Source organism: Dendrobates tinctorius, unplaced genomic scaffold (assembly GCF_039654945.1).
Source record: "Dendrobates tinctorius isolate UK_male_01 unplaced genomic scaffold, ASM3965494v1 ptg000009l, whole genome shotgun sequence".
NCBI classification, from domain to species: Eukaryota; Metazoa; Chordata; class Amphibia; order Anura; family Dendrobatidae; genus Dendrobates; species Dendrobates tinctorius.
The window spans coordinates 5544635-5570254 of record NW_027361677.1 but is presented as its reverse complement, the minus strand read 5'-3'; the positions used below and the strand labels follow the sequence as shown (position 1 = coordinate 5570254).

Below are 25620 nucleotides of genomic sequence, written 5' to 3'. Positions count from 1 at the left end.
CAGCGTAGTTAAAATCAGTCCTTAACTTAATATTTTGGGAATAACCCCATAAGATAGTAGATGATTTACTGTTTGCTGGAGGTCTCACCTTTGGGACCCCGAGAATGGGGCTGTGGAACTTGGGAACCGTTCTCTGCCCATCTTTAATGGAATGGAGGTGTCCCTGCTCCATCGCCACTCTGTTTTTTGCCTATGAAACTGCTGTAGAAAGCCAAGCACAATGTTTTGGGACTGACCCTTTAAAGGGGTTGTCCTGTCTTCTGAATCCTGACAGTGTGCGTTGTGCACGCTGTCAGAATTCACCAGTGATGTCGGTGAGAATGGATGGTTACGTGACCACATGTATGCGATTTGAATACATGCGATCACATGCCGGCTAGGCATGCTCAGCATCGCTTGTATTGGGAGAACCAGGCAGGTCTAGTTGGAATGTGACTGGAGGCTGTCAGGATTTCGAAGTCTGCAGTCACATAGAGTGACAGTTTAATTTTCGCAAACAGTTGTCATTAAATGTAATTTCTGTTTCTTTTCTTCAGGCTCAGATTCTCTTCTTCATCGTAATTATGATCTCATTTGCAAACTACTTGGTTGGGACAGTGATTCCAGCCTCGGATGAAAAAAAAGCCAAAGGTTTCTTCAGCTACAGAGGTGAGGGCCAGGATATCGTATGATCTGGGCAATGATTCCCTCCCTGCAAAGCTGGGAAGTTTCACTGTAATTCTGGATATACTTTCTCTACAGCTGATATTTTTGCTGACAATTTTGTGCCACAATGGAGGGGAAAAGATGGCAGCTTCTTTGGGATGTTCTCCATTTTCTTTCCATCAGCCACTGGGATTCTGGCTGGAGCGAACATCTCTGGAGATCTAAAGGTACGAAGAACACAAAAGATGAAAAATATATTTATTCCAAGAAAAATGTTTTTTGTTTTTTTTTTATGATTTAGCATCACCCGAATATGCATGGAAAAATGTCATAGTTACAAAGTTAGAAACAAAAGAGACACGTCCATCAGGTTCAAATGAGGAATTCTGTTGTTCTGTCCTGTTTCTTTTTTAAGGAATACTCATTTTTCCAATATTTCTTTTTACGCCTTTCATTTTATTCCATATTGTTCTATAACAACAACAATATTTTCTGCTATGCAAGTAGTATGATTTGACTAGAAATAATAAAAAAGTGATGATCAAGCTATTGATCAAGCTTCTGATCAAGCTTCTGATCAAGCTTCTGATCAAGCTTCTGATCAAGCTCTGATCAAACTCTGATCAAACTCTGATCAAACTCTGATCAAACTCTGATCAAACTCTGATCAAACTCTGATCAAACTCTGATCAAACTCTGATCAAACTCTGATCAAACTCTGATCAGAATCGGTCCATTTGTCTCGTATAGGAATAAATTGTATGTGGGAATGAGTCCTGAGGTATACCGGCACATTATTTTTGCTCAGAAAATAAAGGAGTTTATAGAAATCTATCCAGTAGCAAAGAATGGGTAAATTTAGAGTTGGGGTGAATCGGTTTGGACAGTGATCTTTGGCCGCTGGACAGAATGCTTGAGAACTATCTGTGCCTTCTACCTCCCGGCATCTGAGGATCTCCTTTTCCTTAGCCAGCCTGGCGTGCCATAATCGTTGCAGCGTGGCGGACATAAGACATCACGCTTATTACAAGAAATGCCTAGGATTCCAGCTGATAAAAGGCGTCTCTCATTGATCCTGTTCAGCAGCCAGAGATTTCCGACCTGGCCAGTGCACTTGTCTTTAGGTACCCGCTCAATCCCTGATGCTTTGGTGGTCCCCGCCGGTCTCTGCTTACTTAATGTGCCGTGCCTTATTCACACGATCGCTGCAGCCGATCACTGACCTTAGTGTTCTTACTGACATGTATGGCACGTGACAGCTGAGGTTAGTGATTGGTTGCAGGAAACCACCTATGCCAAAACATTGTATCCATCCACAGACAGCTGTTTCGGGGTATTGCCCCTCATCAGTGTGGAGTAGGAAACTGGCCAGTAGGAGCAATGCCTAGTAGAAGACAGCTGTCTGTGGATGGATACCATGTTTTGGCATAGGTGGTTTCCTTCATTGGAGACTGCCCTTCCCGTGGTTGTTCCTTCCCGGGGAAAGACCTGGCTAGTCATTGCTTGCGTTGAGAAACATGTGATGGTGTCTCCGCGGCTTGTGTTTTGTATATTTTTACATATTTCCCATAAGGGATGGGGGGGCATTGCTCGAGAATCACTGCGTTGAGAAACATGTGATGGGGTCTCCGTGGCTTGTGTTTTGCATGTTTTGCATATTTCCCATAAGGGATGGGGGCAGTGCTCTAGAATCACTGCGTTGAGAAACATGTGATGTAGTCTCCGCAGTGTTGGATGTTGATCTCCATGAGTTCATTCATCCTCATTTTTCACGTGAATAAATGTAGGCCACCTGATCGCTGCCGGAAGTAAGCCGAGACCCTCAGGGATTGTAGAGTTGAATATTAGAGATGATGAATTTCTTGGCACAGTTTGGCGTCCAGTCTGGTCCTCCATGGCAGTGGATATCCTAGACGCCATATCCCGTTACCTTATTAGGCCCCATGATGTTTTGGGCAACCCAAGCCCTGACGTCTCGGGGGCTTTATTAAAGCAATAGGCAGGCAGGACGCCGGGCCGAGGATGATGGGCACAGAAGTGAGGGCCAGCTGCTTCAGACACCGGGCCAGGGCAGCACAAATGGAATTGCTCATACCTGGGGACAACATTTTTTTGTTTTTTAGTTTTTCATTTACGTCATTCCCTGCTCTATAAATCCTGGAAAACTTTATAAACTTTGATCTTATTTTGCATCGCTGGTCATATCAATAACAATAAATTTATTCTTCATTCAGGACCCAGCAGTGGCTATTCCTAAAGGCACGCTCTCGGCCATCTTCTGGACGACCTTCTCTTATCTGGTTATATCTGCCACCATCGGTACATAGATTAATAATCAATATCTACGGTAATGATGTATCCAGTAAAAAATGACTCTATATACTGTATGTAAAGCAGTTTTCCAACATGAACACCCTACCATACGGCTTTCTTAATCATAGGTTCTATTAGGAGAGCGCCCCCATTAGTCAGATGTGTGCAGATGACATATTTATTTTGCCCGTCGCAGGCTCCTGTGTGGTCCGGGATGCCTCTGGCAGTCTGAATGACACCATTATCGAGGGAGGCACAAACTGTGTTGGGCTGGCATGTGGATACGGATGGAACTTCACCAACTGTGCCCTGAACCAGAGCTGTAAATACGGGCTGATAAACCAATACCAGGTGATGCCAATGCTGGGGATTACATCCTTACACATTCTTAGAGCTACTTTTTTTTTAGCACATTTTAAAATTTTGTCCCTGTTTAGACTGATATGGAAGGGACAATGATGATGAGCATGGTCATGCATACTAGATAAGTCACTCAATATGCCAGATCTAAGGTTGAATATCAAAAAATTTGCACAATTTGTTAATTGCAGCACTTTGTCACCCCCAAAGCTCAAAAATCATAGCTTTACTGTATAAATCTATTATTCCATTGTGCAAAAAAAAATGTTTGCTCATTGCACCCTTTACATGACTAGCAGCTTCAGTGCACTGTTCTGCCGCCTGAATTTGGATACCCATTCTCCTTCTATGGTGATGGCCATCGCTGGCTACGAGCTGGAGTGGAGAAGCCGCAGATGAGGGGAGAGATGAATCTAGAAAGTGAGTGAGCGCAGGCTCTGGGGAAAGAGTGCTGTACAATCTAGGAAGTGAGCGAGCGCAGGCTGTGAGGACGGAGTGCTGTACAATCTAGGAAGTGAGTGAGCACAGGCTCTGGGGAAAGAGTGCTGTACAATCTAGGAAGTGAGCGAGCGCAGGCTCTGGGGAAGGAGTGCTGTACAATCTAGGAAGTGAGTGAGCGCAGGCTGTGGGGAAGGAGTGCTGTACAATCTAGGAAGTGAGTGAGCGCAGGCTCTGGGGAAGGATTGCTGTACAGTCTAGGAAGTGAGTGAGCATAGGCTCTGGGGAAGGAGTGCTGTACAATCTAGGAAGTGAATGAGCGCAGGCTCTGGGGAACGAGTGCTGTACAATCTAGGGAGTGAGTGAGCTCAGGCTCTGGGGAAGGAGTGTTGTACAATCTTGGAAGTGAGCGAGCGCAGGCCCTGGGGAAGGAGTGCTGTACAATCTACGAAGTGAGTGAGCGCAGGCTCTGGGGAAGGAGTGCTGTACAATCTTGGAAGTGAGCGAGCGCAGGCTCTGGGGAAGGAGTGCTGTACAATCTAGGAAGTGAGTGAGCGCAGGCTCTGGGGAAGGAGTGCTGTACAATCTAGGAAGTGAGTGAGCACAGGCTGTGGGGAAGGATTGCTGTACAATCTAGGAAGTGAGTGAGCGCAGGCTCTGGGGAAGGAGTTCTGTACAATCTAGCAAGTGAGTGAGCGCAGGCTCTGGGGAAGGAGTGCTGTACAATCTAGGAAGTGAGTGAGCGCAAGCTTTGGGGAAGGAGTGCTGTACAATCTAGGAAGTGAGTGAGCGCAGGCTCTGGGGAAGGAGTGCTGTACAATCTAGGAAGTGAGTGAGCGCAGGCTCTGGGGAAGGAGTTCTGTACAATCTAGCAAGTGAGTGAGCGCAGGCTCTGGGGAAGGAGTGCTGTACAATCTAGGAAGTGAGCGAGCGCAGGTTCTGGGGAAGGAGTGCTGTGCAATCTAGGAAGTGAGCGAGCGCAGGCTGTGGGGAAGGAGTGCTGTACAATCTAGGAAGTGAGTGAGCGCAGGCTGTGGGGAAGGATTGCTGTACAATCTAAGAAGTGAGTGAGCGCAAGCTCTGGGGAAGGAGTGCTGTACAATCTAGGAAGTGAGTGAGCGCAAGCTCTGGGGAAGGAGTGCTGTACAATCTAGGAAGTGAGTGAGCGCAGGCTGTGGGGAAGGATTGCTGTACAATCTAAGAAGTGAGTGAGCGCAAGCTCTGGGGAAGGAGTGCTGTACAATCTAGGAAGTGAGTGAGCGCAGGCTGTGGGGAAGGAGTGCTGTACAATCTAGGAAGTGAGTGAGCGCAGGCTCTGGGGAAGGAGTGCTGTACAATCTAGGAAGTGAGTGAGCGCAGGTTCTGGGGAAGGAGTGCTGTACAATCTAGGAAGTGACTGAGCGCAGGCTGTGGGGAAGGCGTGCTGTACAATCTAGGAAGTGAGTGAGCGCAGGCTGTGGGGAAGGATTGCTGTACAATCTAGGAAGTGAACGAGCGCAGGCTGTGGGGAAGGATTGCTGTACAATCTAGGAAGTGACTGAGCGCAGGCTCTGGGGAAGGAGTGCTGTCCAATCTAGGAAGTGACCGAGAGCAGGCTCTGGGGAAGGAGTGCTGTACAATCTAGGAAGTGAGTGAGCGCAGGCTCTGGGGAAGGAGTGCTGTACAATCTAGGAAGTGAGTGAGCGCAGGCTGTGGGGAAGGATTGCTGTACAATCTAAGAAGTGAGTGAGCGCAAGCTCTGGGGAAGGAGTGCTGTACAATCTAGGAAGTGAGTGAGCGCAAGCTCTGGGGAAGGAGTGCTGTACAATCTAGGAAGTGAGTGAGCGCAGGCTGTGGGGAAGGATTGCTGTACAATCTAAGAAGTGAGTGAGCGCAAGCTCTGGGGAAGGAGTGCTGTACAATCTAGGAAGTGAGTGAGCGCAGGCTGTGGGGAAGGAGTGCTGTACAATCTAGGAAGTGAGTGAGCGCAGGCTCTGGGGAAGGAGTGCTGTACAATCTAGGAAGTGAGTGAGCGCAGGTTCTGGGGAAGGAGTGCTGTACAATCTAGGAAGTGACTGAGCGCAGGCTGTGGGGAAGGCGTGCTGTACAATCTAGGAAGTGAGTGAGCGCAGGCTGTGGGGAAGGATTGCTGTACAATCTAGGAAGTGAACGAGCGCAGGCTGTGGGGAAGGATTGCTGTACAATCTAGGAAGTGACTGAGCGCAGGCTCTGGGGAAGGAGTGCTGTCCAATCTAGGAAGTGACCGAGAGCAGGCTCTGGGGAAGGAGTGCTGTACAATCTAGGAAGTGAGTGAGCGCAGGCTCTGGGGAAGGAGTGCTGTACAATCTAGGAAGTGAGTGAGCGCAGGCTGTGGGGAAGGATTGCTGTACAATCTAAGAAGTGAGTGAGCGCAAGCTCTGGGGAAGGAGTGCTGTACAATCTAGGAAGTGAGTGAGCGCAAGCTCTGGGGAAGGAGTGCTGTACAATCTAGGAAGTGAGTGAGCGCAGGCTGTGGGGAAGGATTGCTGTACAATCTAAGAAGTGAGTGAGCGCAAGCTCTGGGGAAGGAGTGCTGTACAATCTAGGAAGTGAGTGAGCGCAGGCTGTGGGGAAGGAGTGCTGTACAATCTAGGAAGTGAGTGAGCGCAGGCTCTGGGGAAGGAGTGCTGTACAATCTAGGAAGTGAGTGAGCGCAGGTTCTGGGGAAGGAGTGCTGTACAATCTAGGAAGTGACTGAGCGCAGGCTGTGGGGAAGGCGTGCTGTACAATCTAGGAAGTGAGTGAGCGCAGGCTGTGGGGAAGGATTGCTGTACAATCTAGGAAGTGAGCGAGCGCAGGCTGTGGGGAAGGATTGCTGTACAATCTAGGAAGTGACTGAGCGCAGGCTCTGGGGAAGGAGTGCTGTCCAATCTAGGAAGTGACCGAGAGCAGGCTCTGGGGAAGGAGTGCTGTACAATCTAGGAAGTGAGCGAGCGCAGGTTCTGGGGAAGGAGTGCTGTCCAATCTAGGAAGTGACTGAGCGCAGGCTCTGGGGAAGGAGTGCTGTACAATCTAGGAAGTGAGTGAGCGCAGGCTGTGGGGAAGGAGTGCTGTACAATCTAGGAAGTGAGTGAGCGCAAGCTCTGGGGTAGGAGTGCTGTACAATCTAGGAAGTGAGTGAGCGCAGGCTGTGGGGAAGGAGTGCTGTACAATCTAGGAAGTGAGTGAGCGCAGGCTCTGGGGTAGGAGTGCTGTACAATCTAGGAAGTGAGTGAGCGCAGGCTCTGGGGAAGCCAGTGGTGTCCAATCTAGGAAGTGAGTGAGCACACGCAATTTTTCACTTGGACCAGTTATGGTAGGTACTAACCACTGCTTACAAGGAAAATCTCACAAGACCTAGTGTTTTGGAGGTGCCCTGATCCAGTCATCTGTCACAATGCAGCCCTTGTTAAAGTCACTTAGATCATTATGCTTACTCAGTTTTCCTTCTCTCAACACATTAACTTCAAGAATGATGACTCTTCACTTATTGCCTAATATACCCAACCCGTAATTAGTTATTCAATTTACCCGTCAGTTGTTTTAATGGCTGATCGGTCATATTGGTTTCAGGTCATGTAAGAACGATGGTGATGACTTCTGATGCGTCCACTGATGTGCCACCGATGAACGAGTCTTACAGATCATTGTCGTTACTGACACATTGACCCACATATTGCCTCCTATGTGCAGTGTAAGACGTTGACTTTATATATGTATTTTGCAGTCTATGAGTATGGTGTCCGGATTTGCCCCTCTTGTGACCGCTGGGATTTTTGGCGCCACTCTGTCGTCTGCATTGGCTTGTCTTGTTTCTGCCCCCAAAGTATTTCAGGTACAGTACAATGGAAGTCGTGTGATTATTATTATTGTATACCCCAGTATCTAGTAAGAAGACTTGCTGTAAGAACCCAAGTACAGCAGTCAAGGATGTTTAACCCCGTGACTTATGATGCCCAAATACCGTAGGAAACCATCGGCCGAAAAGTTCAGCCAACAGTGATCTCTCCTGACCCACCATGAACATCACTCGACCCCACTCACCACTCCTGTGTCATTTGTAGAAAATATGGAGTTAGATACTGCCAGACACCCTGTATTTGCCTGGATAACAAGTGTCAGGCATTTTCTTAAAGAGTCGGTAGACCCCATACACATTAGATTAATGTTGGCCAAACCCGCTGATTTTGGTGGCCAACCATCTAATGTGTATGGGGGTCCCCCGACTCTCTAAGGAAATGCCTGACCCTCTTGTTATCCAGGCAAATACAAGGTGGTTTGGTATATGGGAACATTTCAGAAACCTTTGTTCACACTCCTTAGGCTTCCGTTGCCTGTGATGGTGAGAAAAGCGTGGTCTACTATTGTATCTGTAGTCATCCATAGTTCTTAGGATACTTTAAGATTCTTTTAAAACAGCAAACAGTTTTGCCAAATCCATGGATAGTTTTAAAATAAATTCAAGGGGGCCGATTTATTGATCCAGTCTGCTTTTTAAGCCTGGAAATGTGCCATATTACTCACTGTGGCTGGATGATAAATGATCCTTGGACTGTTCCTTGGCTTACTTCGTGCCACATTTTTATGCTTAAAATTGGGCACAATTTTGCACACTATGTGGCATTTTAAACCACACTCCCTTTTCCTTCTTAACCTCACCATTTTTCTTATATTGTTACTGAAACCTAGTTTTGCATTATTGTTAATTTTCATTATAATTTTTTCTCTGCGATGTCCATGCAGTGCCTCTGTAAAGACAATCTGTACCCATTGATCGGCTTCTTCGGGAAAGGGTACGGCAAGAACAATGAGCCCATTCGGGGATACCTCCTAACCTTTCTCATCGCATGTGCATTTATCCTGATTGGTACGTCAAGTTCATTGTATTGTTACATTAGGGAAAGTGGATTGTAAACCCCATTATACATAGTAACATAGTTATTAAGGTTGAAGGGAGACTTTAAGTCCATCTAGTTCAACCCATATCCTATCCTAACTTGCCCTAACAACATGATGATCCAGAGGAAGGCAAAAAAAACCCATGTGGCAAACAGTAAGCTTCACATTGGGGAAAAAAATTCCTTCCCGACTCCACATACGGCAATCAGACTAGCTCCCTGGATCAACGCAATATTAAGGAAATTAGTGTATATACCCTGTAATATTATACTTTTCAAGAAAGGCATCCAGTCCCTTCTTAAATTTTAGTAGGGAATCACTCATTACATCATATGGCAGAGAGTTCCATAGTCTCACTGCTCTTACAGTAAAGAATCCGCATCTGTGAGTATGCTTAAACCTTCTTTCCTCCAGACGTAGAGGATGCCCCCTTGTCTCCGTCACAGGTCTAAGAGTAAAAAGATCATTAGATAGGTCTTGGTATTGTCCCCTGATATATTTATACATTGTAATAAGATCACCCCTAAGCCTTCGATTCTCCAAACTAAATAACCCCAAGTGTAATAACCTGTCTTGGTATTGCAGACCCCCTAGTTCCCTAATAACCTTGGTCGCTCTTCTCTGCACCCGCTCCAGTTCAGCTATGTCTTTCTTATACACCGGAGACCAGAACTGTACACAGTATTTTAAGTGTGGTCGCACTAGTGACTGATATAGAGGTAAAATTATGTTCTCCTCATGAGCATCTATGCCTCTTTTAATGCATCCCATTATTTTATTTGCCTTTGCAGCAGCTGCCTGACACTGGCCACTAAATGTGAGTTTGTCGTCCACCCATACACCCAGGTCTTTTTCGGTGACAGTTTTGCCCAGTGTTTTACAATTAAGCACATAATTATACATCTTATTCGTTCTACCCAAGTGCATGACCTTACATTTATCCCCATTAAAGCTCATTTGCCATTTATCAGCCCAAGCTTCTAGTTTACATAAATCCTCCTGTAATATAAAATTGTCCGCCTCTGTATTGATTACCCTGCAGAGTTTAGTGTCATCTGCAAATATTGAAATTCTACTCTCTATGCCCCCCCTACAAGGTCATTAATAAATATGTTAAAAAGAAGCGGGCCCAAAACTGACCCCTGTGGTACCCCACTGATAACCGTGACCCAGTCCGAGTGTGCTCCATTAATAACCACCCTTTGTTTCCTATCCCTGAGCCAGCTCTTAACCCACCTACACGTATTTTCCCCTATCCCCATTGTTCTCATTTTATGTATCAACCTTTTGTGTGGCACCGTATCAAAAGCTTTTGAAAAGTCCATGTACACCACGTCCACTGCATTCCCTTGGTCCAGTCCGGGACTTACCTCTTCATAAAAGCTTATCAGATTAGTCTGACAGGAACGGTCCCTTGTAAACCCATGTTGATATTGGGTCATGAGGTTATTCTTCTCCAGATACTCCAGTATAGTATCTCTTAGAAAACCCTCCAGGATTTTACCCACAGTTGAGGTTAAACTTACTGGTCTATAATTTCCGAGTTCAGTTTTTGTCTCCTTTTTGAATATTGGCACCACATTTGCTATACGCCAGTCCTGTGGTACAGACCCTGTTATTATGGAATCTTTAAAGATTAAAAATAATGGTCTATCTATGACTGTGCTTAATTCCTGCAGTACTCGGGGGTGTATCCCATCCGGACCCGGGGATTTGTCAATTTTAGTGATTTTTAGACGCCGCCGTACTTCCTGCTGGGTTAAGCAGGTGACATTTAATGGAGAATTTTTATCCTTGATCATGTTATCTGTCATGGGATTTTCTTGTGTAGATACTGTTGAAAAAAAGTCTTTTAGCATATTGGCTTTTTCCTCATCCTCATCCACCATTTCACCCAGACTATTATTGTCTGTGCTGCACTCCCAGGCAAGGCAACATATTTCAGACCTGGATCGTCCTTAACCAAGCCTTGACCATGCAAGTCTGAAACATATTGCCTGGGAACGCAGCGAATCTTTATTTTCTGCCTTTTTAATTTTTATTATGTTGTGTTTTACCATTTTTTGTGCCTGTTTATACTACTGGATCAATAAAGCAATTCTTTTAAGAAGATATGAGTGTCGGCTAATGTTCGGACTGTTGATATTGGTATAATACATTATACACATTGCTCCTTTTTCCTGCAGGTGAACTGAACACCATTGCACCCATCATCTCCAATTTCTTCCTGTGTTCATATGCTTTGATTAATTTCAGTTGTTTCCATGCATCTATAACTAATTCCCCAGGTGAGTGTTCACACTTTGGCCCATTAGCAAGACTGCATATTCTTAAAAAAAAAAATTGGTACAAGGGTCTGTAATGGGCCCTCCCAAACCCCACTTCTCGTTACTTGCTGATAAGATAAATCAGAATGAGGGGGTTCATAGTATCTGCTCCCAGTCGATCACAAAAATAAACCTACCGGGCATTTCTGATTCACCACAATCAAAGGCATGTACGTTCTCGCTGCAATTTATCTAGACTGGCTGTTGCTAAAGTGGTTGCTTTCTTCTAAAAGTAGAGTGCCACACCCGTCCCGGGTGGTCAGATGGGGTATTGCGGCTCAGCCACATTCTCTTTATAAGCAGTTAGCTGCAATACCAGATACAACCTATGGACAATAGTGGTGCTGTCTTTGAATGGAAGAGGCCATGTGTTTCCAAGACCCCTTTAAAAGTCTTTGGTGAAGTACGGGACACTCAATAGAGTTTGTAGACTTTGTATGATGGCGGCACAGTAATGTCATTAGTAATTCAATAGGTAATTTTTCCACCAGGCTGGAGACCTTCATTTAAGTATTACAATAAGTGGGCATCGCTGTTTGGAGCAGTAATATCCGTGATCATCATGTTCCTCTTGGCCTGGGAGTCCGCTCTTATCGCCATTGGCATTGTCATCTTCCTTTTGGCGTACGTCCTATACAAGAAGCCTGGTAAGTGCCGATTTTTCAATGTGGACCTCATATTTCTATGTATACCCTTAAGGAGGCTCTTGGGGGCTCTTGGGTTCCTTCTACACTTCAAAGACAATACTGATAGCATGTAGATTGCACGTCCCTAAGGAGACAGCGATGTTGATATCTGTTAAGCATTGTGGAAATTAATTTAGTATTTATTATTATTATATTTTTTAATTTATTTTTATTTTTTTGTAATCTTTTAGAGGCAAACTGGGGCTCCTCTGTGCAGGCCGGATCCTATAACATGGCGCTGTCTTACTGCGTGGGACTTAACCAAGTGGAGGATCACATAAAAAATTTCCGGTAAATACAATTTTTTATTATTATTTTTCGATAGATTACATAAGGAGTAAACCGTCTCGAGTGCTGGGTTCCTAAAAGGGCTTCAATAAGCCACTGTGCATTGGCCAAGCTAAAGCGGCTAACTAGCCATCATTGATTTTTCGTATATCCTTACCAGACTGTTTTTAGCTCAGGGTATAGACTGTGATTCCCGGGCAGTGGTGCTGCCTATGGATTGACTGTCATTATTATCAATAGCCCATGAATCCCTCACTGATCGTTAAAGAGGTCTTCCCATCTCCCAGATCCTATCCCAATATGTAGTTGGTGTAATATTGGTAATATTAGCAAATAGCTCCAATTAGAAATGTAGTATAGTTCTTCTGATTTGCTGTGCCGCTTACCCCCACGTGCAGGGCATTGCAGTAGCTTAGGTATCAATGGTTACAACCACTGACAACTAACTGTCACTATATGAATGTTCGTAACCATGGATTCCTAAGCTATTGCAATGCCTGCACATGGGGTAAGCGACATAGCGAATCAGAAGAACTAGACTACATTTCTAATTGGAGATATTTGCTGCTATTATTATACCTACTACATATTGGGATAGGATCTTGGAGATGAGAATACCCATTTTAAAGCCTGAAGATGGGCTCCATATTAAACACTATTTTTGATGACATGGTGAATTACTCTTCTATCCTCTCTGTACAGACCACAGTGTTTAGTCCTGTCTGGACCACCCAACTTCCGGCCAGCCCTGGTGGATTTTGTAGGAACGTTTACTAAAAAGCAAAGCCTGATGATCTGTGGGAACATCATCATTGTAAGTACAGACCAAGCCCTGCAAAATGGCTTCATTAGCTACGTAGCTTAATCTGCGTCCAAGCAGGCTGCACTACATGCATATAGTTTAAAAGGGCAGGTTTTTACATATGGAAGTGGTATGACTATAGACATTTACTCACCAATAAAAATGACACCTTTTTAGTTGAAATCCGATGTGCCAGTCATGAGAAATGTAGTGTAGAAGTCATATGCAATTTAAGCTGGAAGTGCACTGGGGGCGTGTCAGTGCACTTGGAAGAAGCACTTCCAGTCTGATTTGCATATTACTTCTACACTACATTTCTCAGGACTGGCACATTGGATCTCAACGAGAAAGGTGTCATTTTTATCGGGGGACAATCGACTACACAGCCATAACACTACTTTCATATGTAAAGACTTGCTTACAGGCCCCCTTTAACTGTATGAATTTATATAGTAGCTTACATAGTAGTGGATACTGAGCAGAGTTTATATCATATGTTGATCACTATATGTACTCATCCCATTTACACTGATATGACGCCTCTTCCATCCACCATACAGGGAAGTGTAGCACAGCCTCTATGGAATAAATGTGGCCAGGTACAGTTCCCTGCGTGGCCAGTTCACCAGGAGCACAGCTGCGGGAAATCTTAAAAACACTAATGCCCTAATTCATCATTTGTGGGGTTTTTTAAGTTACTTTTTTCTTGTCTTGTGGTATTTGTTGACATTTTTGCAGCAATTTCTTCAAAATATCGCAGGTGTTTCATAAATTTTGAGCAAAAAACACTGTTTATTTTTGTCTTGCGCCCTATTTTTGCACCTTTTTAAAACAAAAAGTCCATTAAAAATTGTGCAAAAATTTCAGACCTATATAAATCGCTCACTCCAGGGAGGAACTGGCGTACATTTGCTGATAAATTTTCCTTTTTTTTTATTTTATTTTATTTCTTTTTATTTTTTAATAATCAAATGAAAAAATCTGGAAACCCCAAAAATGCTCCATAATGGTGAAAGGAAAAATAAAAAAAAAAACAGGCGAACATATAAAATAGATTTGGAAAAAAAAAAGTGCAAAGTAAAAGAAGAATTTGGCACAAATCAAAAACGGGAAAAATAAAAAAGATAAAAAAACTGGAAATAAAAAAGGTACAAATGCAATAATGAAGTAGGCACTAAATGCTATGAGCCCACTGATCAGAAAGCGAGGACATATGATAGTGATTGGAAAGGTGCATGCAAAAATGTACTTGCGCAAAACACTTTATTTTTTATTTAAAGGGCCCACGCAAGCAAAAACTCCAGGAGCTGAATCCAGATGGCCATGTGAAGTGGCTAAATAAGAGAAAAATTAGAGCCTTTTATACAGGACTTATTGCTGACGACCTGCGGAGCGGAGCCCAGATGCTAATTCAGGTAATGATTATCAATCTATGGCAACAAATCAGATTGAACATCCTATTTTTCCAATGAAATTAATCACTGACTGTAAATTAATCACTGACTGTAAATTAGCCACTTTGTCAAGAAGTCACAATATTAATAAGAACCATTTAAAGGGGTTGTCCACTACTATACATCTTAATAGGCCCAGGGAAGGGAGAGAGAGGAAAAAAAATCCTGCCAGTCCCCTGGTATCAACATCTGATAGGGGCATCACTGTGACTAATTAGCTGCAGTCGAACAGATTCTTCCCGTTTTGATGGAATGTTAAGGCTGCAGCCCATCGGCAGCCACTGATTAGTTGCAGCAGGCACGTGGCTGGCGACAGGAGATGATTATAGTGGGGGGGTTTTTCCACTGCTCTGGGCCCAATAAGATTAATGTTTTTAGTAGTGGACAACCCATTTAAAGGGTTGTTCCACTCTTCTATGCTCAGGAGCGCGCCGCTCCGCTGCCTCCCGGCTTTCTGCTTGACAGAAGATTGTTGTGCCGCCGGACTTCACTCTGCTGCAGGAGGCTTCTTTGCAAGGGGCACTGAAGCCGGTCAGACCCAGCGACCGGAGGAGCTCTTACAAACGCTATAGGAAAGAGCTTGCAAGCACACGCTCCTTGCCTAGGAAACCGGCCACTCTCAGGTTACAGAGGTGGCAGGTAAACAGGGCAACAAGCAGTAAACTATATAACTAAATATCACTCCATTCTTGAGAACGAAGAGGATTTTTAATAAGAGGTAAATTGCTGTTTTTTTTACAAGCACTTAGTAATTTTATCTATCCATTTGTAGAAGATGCGTGTCAGTTTTTAAGAGGCTCTTCAGCAGCTAAAGTGTGTACGATATACTTCTGTGTCCAAGCTGTTGGGAAAAAAAGAAATCTTAAAACATGCCTGAGCTGCTGCAGAACATCATACTACACACCTCTGCTGCAGGACAGCATAATGCACACCCTTGCTGCTGCAGAACATCATAATGCACACCTCAGCTTCTGCAGAACATCATAATGCACACCTCAGCTGCAGCAAGCCCCCTGGGAGACATCTTGTATCCCTGTGCTGTAAGGACCCCGTGTATTTTGATCTGTTCTCCTCCATCTATTGTGTGTTCTCTCCATTATTTAGGCCTCTGGGCTCGGTCACATGAAGCCAAATGTCCTGTTTCTAGGATATAAGAAGAATTGGCAGTCGTCTCACCCGAGAAATGTGGACAGTTATGTGGCAATATTGCAGTACGTATGGACATCCCATAACTCGCATGTATAATTAGAAAATAAAATAAAAAAAGCCTAGTTCTGCAATATCGATACGGAGCCAAAATTCTGCCAATCCAATCACTATGCATTGTGATTGCATTTCTTCATTACATGTTTTTTGTTTATTTACCAGTATTTCCATTTGTAAAGTATAGTAATTATTAAAAAATAGATAAGCATCGGTGTAATATAAACCATAGCTAAATTATTTATCTATAATGGCTATAAATATAATTGCACTATAAATGTATTTGTTCTGCTCCTTTTTTAAAGACACCTGTGGATCAGTCTAGAATTTAATTTTTAAGTTTTAGCGTAAGTACTAGAAAAAGGTGTAATTAAATAATGGAAAACATTGATACATTTGGATTAGGCATTTACTATAATGAAATGTCGCAATTTTCACAAACATTTTGGTGCAGTGATAAATGTCCAACAGTACAGTGCCAGCTCTGAACACTAGGTGGCAGATATTGCTCGTTACAGTGTCCTGTCCATGCACTGCTCCCTTCCATACAGTGTTTCCCTTTCCATGTACTGCGCCCCTTCCTTAAGGCCCCTTTACATTTAGCGATGCACCAGCGATCCCGACCATGATACGAACCGATCAGGATCGCTGGTGCATCGCTAAATGGTCGCTAGTGAGCTGCCAAACAGGCAGATCTCACAGCGATGTAGCGATGCTCGGCAGTCGTACTTACCTTTCAGACGAAGCGATGACCGCCGTCTTCCGCCCGCGTCCATAGCTCGCTCGTCGGCGCCAGCAGGAAGCCGACGGCGAGAAATGGACGTGGACGATCTCGCGCGATCAGCAATAGCCAGCGGGGGAGCCGGTCGGAGTTAAGTATCACATGTAGCGTCACAAAATCGGTGACGCTTTAGCGATATCGCTATGTGTAAAGCCCCCTTTACACTGCCCCCTTCCTTACAGTGCCCCCTTCCATATACTGCCCCCTTCCATATACTGCCCCCTTCCATATACTGCCCCCTTCCATACAGTGCCCCCTTCCATACAGTGCCCCCTTCCATACAGTGCCCCCTTCCATACAGTGCCCCCTTCCATACAGTGCCCCCTTCCATACAGTGCCCCCTTCCATACAGTGCCCCCTTCCATATACTGCCCCCTTCCTTACAGGACCCCTTCCGTATACTTCCCTCTTTCATATACTTCCCTCTTTCATATACTTCCCTCTTTCATATACTTCCCTCTTTCATATACTTCCCTCTTCCATATACTTCCCTCTTCCATATACTTCCCTCTTCCATATACTGTACTTCCCCCTTCCATATACTGTACTTCCCCTTTCCTTACACTGCTCCCTTTCCTTACACTGCTCCCTTTCCTTACACTGCTCCCTTCCATATACTGCCCCCTTCCATACAGTGTCCCTTCCGTATACTTCCCTCTTTCATATACGTCCCCCTTCCTTACACTGCTCCCTTCCGTATGATGCCCCCTTCCTTACACTCCTCTCTTCCATATACTTCCCCTTCCTTACAGTGCCCTTCCTTATACTTCCCTCTTCCATATACTTCCCCCTTTCTTACACTGCTCCCTTCCATATACTGCCCCCTTCCTTACACTGCTCCCTTCCATATACTGCCCCCTTCCTTACACTGCTCCCTTCCATATACTGCCCCCTTCCTTACACTGCTCCCTTCCATATACTGCCCCCTTCCTTTCAGTGCCCCTTCCATATACTTCCCTCTTCCATATACTTCCCCTTCCATACACTGCTCCCTTCCATATACTTCCCCTTCCTTACACTGCTCCCTTCCATATACTGTCCCCTTCCTTACACTGCTCCCTTCCATATACTGCCCCCTTCCTTACACTGCTCCCTTCCATATACTTCCCCTTCCTTACAGTGCCCCTTCCATATACTTCCCTCTTACATATACTTCCCCTTCCATACACTGCTCCCTTCCATATACTTCCCCCTTTCTTACACTGCCCCCTTACACTGCTCCCTTCCATATACTGCCCCCTTCCTTACACTGCTCCCTTCCATATACTGCCCCTTTCCGTACACTGCTCCCTTCCATATACTTCCCCTTCCTTACACTGCTCCCTTCCATATACTGCCCCGTTCCTTACACTGCTCTCTTCCATATACTGCCCCCTTCCTTACACTGCTCTCTTCCATATACTTCCCCCTTCCTTACAGTGCCCCTTCCATATACTTCCCTCTCCCATATATTTCTCCTTCCATACACTGCTCCCTTCTATATACTTCCCCCTTTCTTACACTGCTCCCTTCCATATACTGCCCTCTTCCTTACACTGCTCCCTTCCATATACTGCCCCCTTCCATATACTGCCCCGTTCCTTACACTTCTCTCTTCCATATACTGCCCCCTTCCTTACACTGCCCCCTTCCTTACACTGCTCCCTTCCTTACACTGCTCTCTTCCATATACTGCCCCCTTCCTTACACTGCTCCCTTCCTTACACTGCTCTCTTCCATATACTTCCCCCTTTCTTACACTGCTCCCTTCCATATACTGCCCCCTTCCTTACACTGCTCTCTTCCATATACTGCCCCCTGCCTTACACTGCTCTCTTCCATATACTGCCCCCTTCCATATACTTCCCTTTTCCTTACAGTGCCCCTTCCATATACTTCCCTCTCCCATATACTTCCCCCTTTCTTACACTGCTCCCTTCCATATACTGCCCCGTTCCTTACCCTGCCCCATTCCATATACTGCCCCCTTCCTTACACTGCTCTCTTCCATATACTGCCCCCTTCCTTACACTGCTCTCTTCCATATACTGCTCCCTGCCTTACACTGCTCTCTTCCATATACTGCCCCCTTCCTTACACTGCTCTCTTCCATATACTTCCCTTTTCCTTACAGTGCCCCTTCCATATACTTCCCTCTCCCATATACTGCCCCCTTCCTTACACTGCTCCCTTCCTTACACTGCTCTCTTCCATATACTGCCCCCTTCCTTACACTGCTCCCTTCCTTACACTGCTCTCTTCCATATACTTCCCCCTTTCTTACACTGCTCCCTTCCATATACTGCACCCTTCCATACACTGCTCCCTTCCATATACTGCCCCCTTACTTACAGTAAACCCTTCCATATACTGCCCCCTTCCTTACAGTACCCCTTCAATATACAGCTGCCTTCCTTACTGTGCCCCCTTCCATATACTGCCCCCTTCCTTACAGGATCCCACTCCATATACTGCCCCCTTCCTTACAGTACCCCTTCAATATACTTCCCCCTTCCAGATACTGTCCCCTTTCTTACAGTGCCCCCTTCCATATACTTCCCCGTTTCTTACAGTACCCCCTTCCATATACTGCCCCTTCCTTACAGGACCCCCTTCCTTATACTGCCCCCTTCCTTACAGTACCCCTTCCATATACTGCCCCCTTCCTTACAGGACCCCCTTCAATGTACTTCTCCCTTCCTTACAGTGCCCCCTTCCTTACAGGACCCCCTTCCATATACTGCCCCCTTCCTTGCAGTACCCCCTTCCATATAATGCCCCCTTCCATATACTGCCCCCTTCCTTACAGTACCCCTTCCATATACTTCTCCCTTCCTTACAGTACCCCCTTCCATATACTGCCCCCTTCCATACAGTGCCCTGAAATAAATACTTGTCTTATTTTACATGTACTGTATATTGTTGGATGTAGAATTTAAAGGGGTTGTCTGTGTGGCTTAATAATCCCATTTCTCAGTATGCTTAGTTTTAGGAGTTTTTATGTCAGGACCCTCATGTGGTAGCCATAGTGGCTTAAAGAGCTTTCCTCACTCTGGGGGATATTCAAACTTTCCCCTAGTATCCCACTGATTCCCATAGGCTTCGTTTAATGCTTTATTTTAATGTCGGCGTCTCTGCAAAGAAATGTAACAATTCCACCACAAATATAGAGAACATGGATCAGGATCGCACATCCAAATATTAATTTTTTAATTTTTCAAAATTTTGATGTAAGCTGTGACCTCTTTAATGGAGGGTTTGTAAACTTCTATATTGAGGAGCGCACCGTTCCTCTGCCTCCCGGCTTTTTTCTTGCCATAGAGCTGTGCACGCCAGGTGATTGACAGTTTGGACCAGAGACATGGCTAAACCACTGACCTAAACAGTGTCCTCTTCAATGCTGCAAGCAAAGTCTGCTTTACTTTTGCAGCATCGGAGGAGCACAGGGGCGCCGCAGTTGGCCAGATTCAGTGATCCAGACACAGTTACAAAGCTGCACTTGCTAGCTATTTAGCAAAGAGCTTGTAAGCGCTTTTTATCGAAGAGACTGGCCACCGCTACCTATGTTGCATGTAGGAAACGGAAAAATAAAAAAAATTCTCCATTTTTGAAAAATAGAGAGGATTTTAATAAGAAATTGCAAAGTTACAAGCGCAACCATTTAAGAAGTTGAGACCACCACCGCTGCGGGGGAGTGATCAAAGTGCCCAGCATCACCCGTGAGGTCAGGCAAAGCCCTGACCACAACAAAAATGTTATTCCCTGTCATTTGCTACTCATGGAGAATACCACGATGGCTCTTTTCACTTGTCACCTCTGCCCGCCATTGATTTGGGGTGTGGAAACAATCTGTCGTTCTGTTCTTCTGTCCTGTAGTGATGCTTTTGACTTTAACTGTGGTTTGTGCCTGCTGAGGATGAAAGAAGGTCTGAACATATCCCGCGTCATGCAAGCTCACAGTAAGTGCACGCTCAGAAATGTCTACCGCTCCATGACATTAACCCTAATGTCGTAACGAGCCGGTATTGTTCTATGTAGTAAATCCTGTGTACCAACATATGGAGGGATCCAAGCTGAGCACTGGGGCTGAAAACGGAGCAGACGGTATGCCTCCAGGAACATGTAAGTGACCGGTGCGGAGTGGACTTGACTAGCACCTCACTGCGAACATCGGGAAATCAAGGCACCCATAACCAATCAGCTGTCTTTTTTTGTTAGGTCATCTGCTACCCAAGTTTAAGATGAGATCACGTCGACGACGCTGCAGCCAGTCACTGAGCTCAGCGGCTCATCTGGCCTACTTCGGCAAAACTACTGAGCTGAGTGATTGGCTGCAGAGCTGTTGACGTGATGTCACCTCTGCACTCAAACAACAGAGATCGAGGCAGTGGCAGAGTCTCAAGCCTTGACCTGGGGGCACAGTTTGTCTTTCTGCATGGGGACAACTCCTTCAAAAATTGAACATCACAAAGTCTATAAATCTGTCTTGCAGTGGTGTCCTCTGCCGCTCGAGTCCACCGCTCAGCCTTGCATGCATGATTATGATAATTACTATTTTGGAAAAATCGCTTTAAATTTGGCACATCCCTTTCTGCAGTATTTTCTAGGCTTCTAGCCATCGGTTCACATAATTGCTCCTAATTTTTGCAGATAATGTTATTTTCCTGCAGAAATAAATGGAAGCTGCAATGCTGACTTGCACTTTTTGTGATTTGCAGTGGATCCTGAAGCTCTTACCGTCGAGCAACAGGCCAGCACCATTTTCCAGGTTAACCAAGGAAAGAAGACGATCGATATTTACTGGCTCTTTGATGATGGAGGTATTTATGGGGCCTTTTTTAACTTATTAAAGGAGAAGTTGTAAATTTCACAATGGTCATATAGCTTGTGACAAGTCAGAAGCTGAATACAGCCATGACAGTATTCACAAGGGGGATTTATAAGGTACAGGTGCCATAAAGTGCCATCGCTCAGCCATCAGGAGGAATGGCCTCTGTCCTGTTCCCTATTGATGACGTAAACCTGGGCAGGGCTTACAAGGCACAGGGGACTGGCCGTAGGGTCTCCTACTACAGGTATAGTCTAACACAGACTTCTCTTACTGCAGGATTGACTCTGCTGATCCCCTACCTTCTGACCCGGAAGAAGAGATGGGAGAAAGTTAATATCCGAGTTTTTGTAGGAGGACAGATCAACCGAATGGACGAAGAGCGCAAAGCGTAAGGATCTCATTGGCTATCATGCCGCACGACTGTTCAGCACACACTGCTCCGGATACACCAGGAGTGCGAGAGCGTAAAAACCGGAATGGATCACGCCTGCATTGGGTGCATTGAGATTTGCATTATTTGCAAATAAATGTGTAATAATATGAATAAATCCTGTACATGAAAGTGTCATTCCCAAGACTGAAAGTTGCCCCATACCTGTTAGTATAGGAGATTACTTTCTGATCCCTGGGGATCTATCCACTAGGACTCAAAGTGATTCCAAGGACCCAGGCTCTGCAGAATGGAGGATAGGACCATCCCGATTGGGGGTACACCTTGTTGCGGTGGGATGGCTTTTACATTTACTAAGTACCCTATGGTCTTTATATATACTAATACTATGTCCCGTATGAGCTGCTGGTACACCATATACTGAAAAATATTTGATTTAAAGGGGTTTTCTTAGGATATTGATCTTCTCCTTAGGATAGGTCATCAATTTTCAGGTCATCCGAGGTCCTAATCCTGCCCCTGTCTTGCCCTCGGAGTAATCCTAGCCTTATGGACAAACACCATAAACAGATTTTTCTCATATTCTGTTTCTCAGCGGTGGAATCTTTTTCTTACAGGATGATCTCCTTGTTGAGTAAGTTCAGAATTGGATTTCACGAGGTGCATGTACTAGCAGATATCAACCAGAAACCGCGGCCTGAACAGTAAGAACTTTGTGAACCTGTTTCCAAAAAGAGAATAAAAAAGTATTTTGCCAATATATGTCTGTGATGTTTAGAAACATTATACCCGGCTCATATCTAATGGTTGTGCTGTGAGCTCAATATGAAGAGCACATCATTGCTGAGTATGATGGTACTGGTATGACTAGTCAACGCCCAATTTACCCCTCTTTTAAAAGGACCGAGTTTGGAAGTTATCCCCTATACATGGTTAAAGTGGGCGTTATCAGATAGCTTTCACTGGAGGTCTGTCCTTGTATAATGCTGACCAATCATAAGCAGGCAGCAACAATCAAAGGAAATGAGAACAAGCCCCCATCATAGCTGAAACCAAGTGTGTCACTGTGTGTGAGATGTAATCCCACTTATGTCTGTTGTGCTCAACTTGTAATCGCTCTTCAGTGAGATCAAGGCTGTTATTAAATCTCACACAGGAGTAACCTGCCTGTTCTGGACTACGCCTTTCTGAGATGTACAGTAATGACACGCTGCTATGTCCTTACTGCAAAGTGATAATCCTGCTCTAAGCTGCAGCGTGGGCGTGTTCTTTTTCTGCTATGTTGCTGCCTGCTTGTGATTGGTCAGCATCATAGAGGGAGAAGAAATATACTCCCCCTAGTGACAACTGTCCAATAACACCCCTTGCACTTATAGATTTTTTTATTTAACTAATTAGGTTCCAAATACTTGGCTAATTTCTCCACCTCAGAGTGGCGACATTAAAGAAAATATAAAGTTTTATTCTGCTCAGTAGCCATTATTGCATTGTGTGTCCAGTTCAACATGAATAATTTGGTGAAAGGTCCTCTTAAAGACAGATCAAATGCAAAACTATCATTAATGTGATTCTCCTATGTGCATAGACTATCAATGTTCTCGTCAGTACAAGACGATGCGCTGCCGAGAACAAGTTTAATAATCATTTCACTATATGAACAAGCGTTCTTATCTCTCTTTGGGTGATTGGCAGCCGGTTAACAGTGTCCGATTATTCGTAGGAACGCTCGCTTACAAAAACGTGCATGTTAGATGATATTGATGGGTTCGGCTGACAGTCTAATGTGTATGGGGAACCCCGACAGAAATTAGGATCTGGCATGTCCATTTTGGACTGATGATTCCCTTTTTTCTCGGCGGGATAAGCCACCGCCAGAGATGTCTGGCAGTGGCTCTTTCATAGAGAACACAGGAGCGCTCCTGTGTATGGGAGTGTCGGGCGCATTAGCTGCCGGCCCAGCTGTTAAGGGTTAATACTAAAATCAGAGTTGAAGTTTCGTTTTATCCATTCAATGTAAGGTTTCGTTTCTCCGTTTTTGTTGCTGTAAGATAAATTTTTATAATTGGCATGGGCTGTCATGAAACCAGACTGTTCCCATCTGTATAAGATAAGGGATGTGGGGGTTGTAAAACTCTGAAGAATATGCCATTATACTACTTTCTATTTGGATACGGACATATATGTAGTTTCCGGTTTTCTTGCAATATTATTGGCTTATAAAGTGAAATGATGCTATTGGTACTTGAGAACCTTGCATAATTAAGCAAAAGATTATAAAAGATGTGACTTAAATAAAGGGGCTTAGTGATCTGCCTCGATCCTCCCCTACAGAGACCCCAGTCTCCATGTGGTCATTTGAGTTGCTAGCAACACTGGAATAATTTGGAAATCACTGGCTCAACCGTGAAGGGTTAATTTAGCCCTCCCTAAATAGCTACCTCGACAGTGGCGCGCAACGTGGGGCCCCGGAATAGGGACGCCTCTGACCCGGAGGACAACAAGACAAAGGACCCTCGGAGCGGACACAGGTGCTGGAAAATTGGGACTGATCACCCCCCCCACGACCACGGTAAGTTGGCAGTTATACTGTTCAGACTGACCGTTGGTGTGGTTTTCCTGTGCTTGTTGCTGCAAAGAGGATCTGAGGTTTGTCCCCTGGTGGGGTGATTCATGGGTGGAATCATATAGAGGTGTAGTCCCGTTGGGGGCCCAGTGCTCGAACCGTACCTCATAAGGGACGGACACCCCGGATTGACCAGTGATTGTGACTCTCTTTATAGTCAAAATATCCTGAATTCCTGATCATTATTAGTATTGGGCGTGGTCATGTGATCAAAGATGGGTAGGATACGTAACTCAGGTATATATAGATAGATATATATAACCAGAGGTGTCCGGAGGGAGAGTCTGAGACGCCCTCCTCCTTTCACTGAGTACCGCGAATTTTGGGCTTCCCAGAGGGGGTTGACCCTGTGGAACAAACTGAGACGGCTGCTCCAGTATTGTGCACAACTGAAGGATATTTAGCTCTAAAGGAGAGAATTATGTTTCTGTGGAAGAAAAAGAAAAGTTTGGAATTGTGTGAACGATCAGATACTGTTAGTCTTATGATTCAAAGACCAGGAAAGAAGTGTCAGGAATGCAGGAAAAATATTTTCGATTCTGGGATTTCCTAAGGGCGGGAGGTTACAGCCTACGCTATGGGATGAAGGAGTTAAAAGGTTGACTGATGATGGATTACTTAAAGGCGCTGAGGAATTCCGTGGCTTGGCACATGAATTGTATAATGAAGGTTATGTGGACATTGAACAGCAAGTGAATTCTGATTGTTTCTGTTACTGCTATGTTGAAGAAGGAAAAATTGTCTATTATTATGGCAAAGACGGAATGTATTGTGGTTCAAGAAAGTGACTGTGGTATGAGAATGTGATTGATTAAAGAAGGAACTAAGATTGATATTAATGTGTTAGGGAAATAGTTAAAAGTGATGATTTGAAACAAGAGGTCTCCCTGCTAGATGACAATTGTACAAGGAGACCAAGAGTTGCAGCCCCCACCTCTGCTAACGGCACCTATTATCATCCACCAGCAGCCTTAGTCCCCATTATTGCTAGTGGTTATGAGTAGCCACCCCTTCCATTTACCAGCTCCAGAGGAAAAAAAAAAAAATTATCTAGGGGGGAATGTTAAGGGTTAATACTAAAATCAGAGTTGAAGTTTCGTTTTATCCATTCAATGTAAGGTTTTGTTTCTCCGTTTTTGTTCCTGTAAGATAAATTTTTATAATTGGCATGGGCTGTCATGAAACCAGACTGTTCCCATCTGTATAAGATAAGGGATGTGGGGGTTGTAAAACTCTGAAGAATATGCCATTATACTACTTTCTATTTGGATACGGACATATATGTAGTTTCCGGTTTTCTTGCAATATTATTGGCTTATAAAGTGAAATGATGCTATTGGTACTTGAGAACCTTGCATAATTAAGCAAAAGATTATAAAAGATGTGACTAAATAAAGGGGCTTAGTGATCTGCCTCGATCCTCCCGTACAGAGACCCCAGTCTCCGTGTGGTCATTTGAGTTGCTAGCAACACTGGAATAATTTGGAAATCACTGGCTCAACCGTGAAGGGTTAATTTAGCCCTCCCTAAATAGCTACCTCGACACAGCCATCTGCCGAACTAGTCCAGCCAGCAACTATCTAAAGTGCTTAAGTCTCAGTAC

At 44.7% G+C, this 25620-nt stretch overlaps 1 protein-coding gene across 1 annotated transcript in view; it reads left to right on the top strand.

Annotated features, from left to right (window-relative positions):
* Nucleotides 1–25620, top strand: part of SLC12A3 (solute carrier family 12 member 3) — a 53914-nt gene that overhangs the window by 16526 nt on the left and 11768 nt on the right. Inside the window, exons 7-23 of the mRNA XM_073582326.1 lie at nucleotides 537–648; nucleotides 742–872; nucleotides 2880–2964; nucleotides 3155–3309; nucleotides 7481–7588; nucleotides 8497–8620; nucleotides 10839–10940; nucleotides 11471–11626; nucleotides 11857–11956; nucleotides 12656–12767; nucleotides 14036–14170; nucleotides 15314–15420; nucleotides 20049–20131; nucleotides 20211–20294; nucleotides 20891–20992; nucleotides 21280–21391; nucleotides 22012–22098. Coding sequence (XP_073438427.1) covers nucleotides 537–648; nucleotides 742–872; nucleotides 2880–2964; nucleotides 3155–3309; nucleotides 7481–7588; nucleotides 8497–8620; nucleotides 10839–10940; nucleotides 11471–11626; nucleotides 11857–11956; nucleotides 12656–12767; nucleotides 14036–14170; nucleotides 15314–15420; nucleotides 20049–20131; nucleotides 20211–20294; nucleotides 20891–20992; nucleotides 21280–21391; nucleotides 22012–22098 — 1895 coding nt within the window. The remainder of the gene's footprint in view (nucleotides 1–536; nucleotides 649–741; nucleotides 873–2879; nucleotides 2965–3154; nucleotides 3310–7480; nucleotides 7589–8496; nucleotides 8621–10838; nucleotides 10941–11470; nucleotides 11627–11856; nucleotides 11957–12655; nucleotides 12768–14035; nucleotides 14171–15313; nucleotides 15421–20048; nucleotides 20132–20210; nucleotides 20295–20890; nucleotides 20993–21279; nucleotides 21392–22011; nucleotides 22099–25620) is intronic.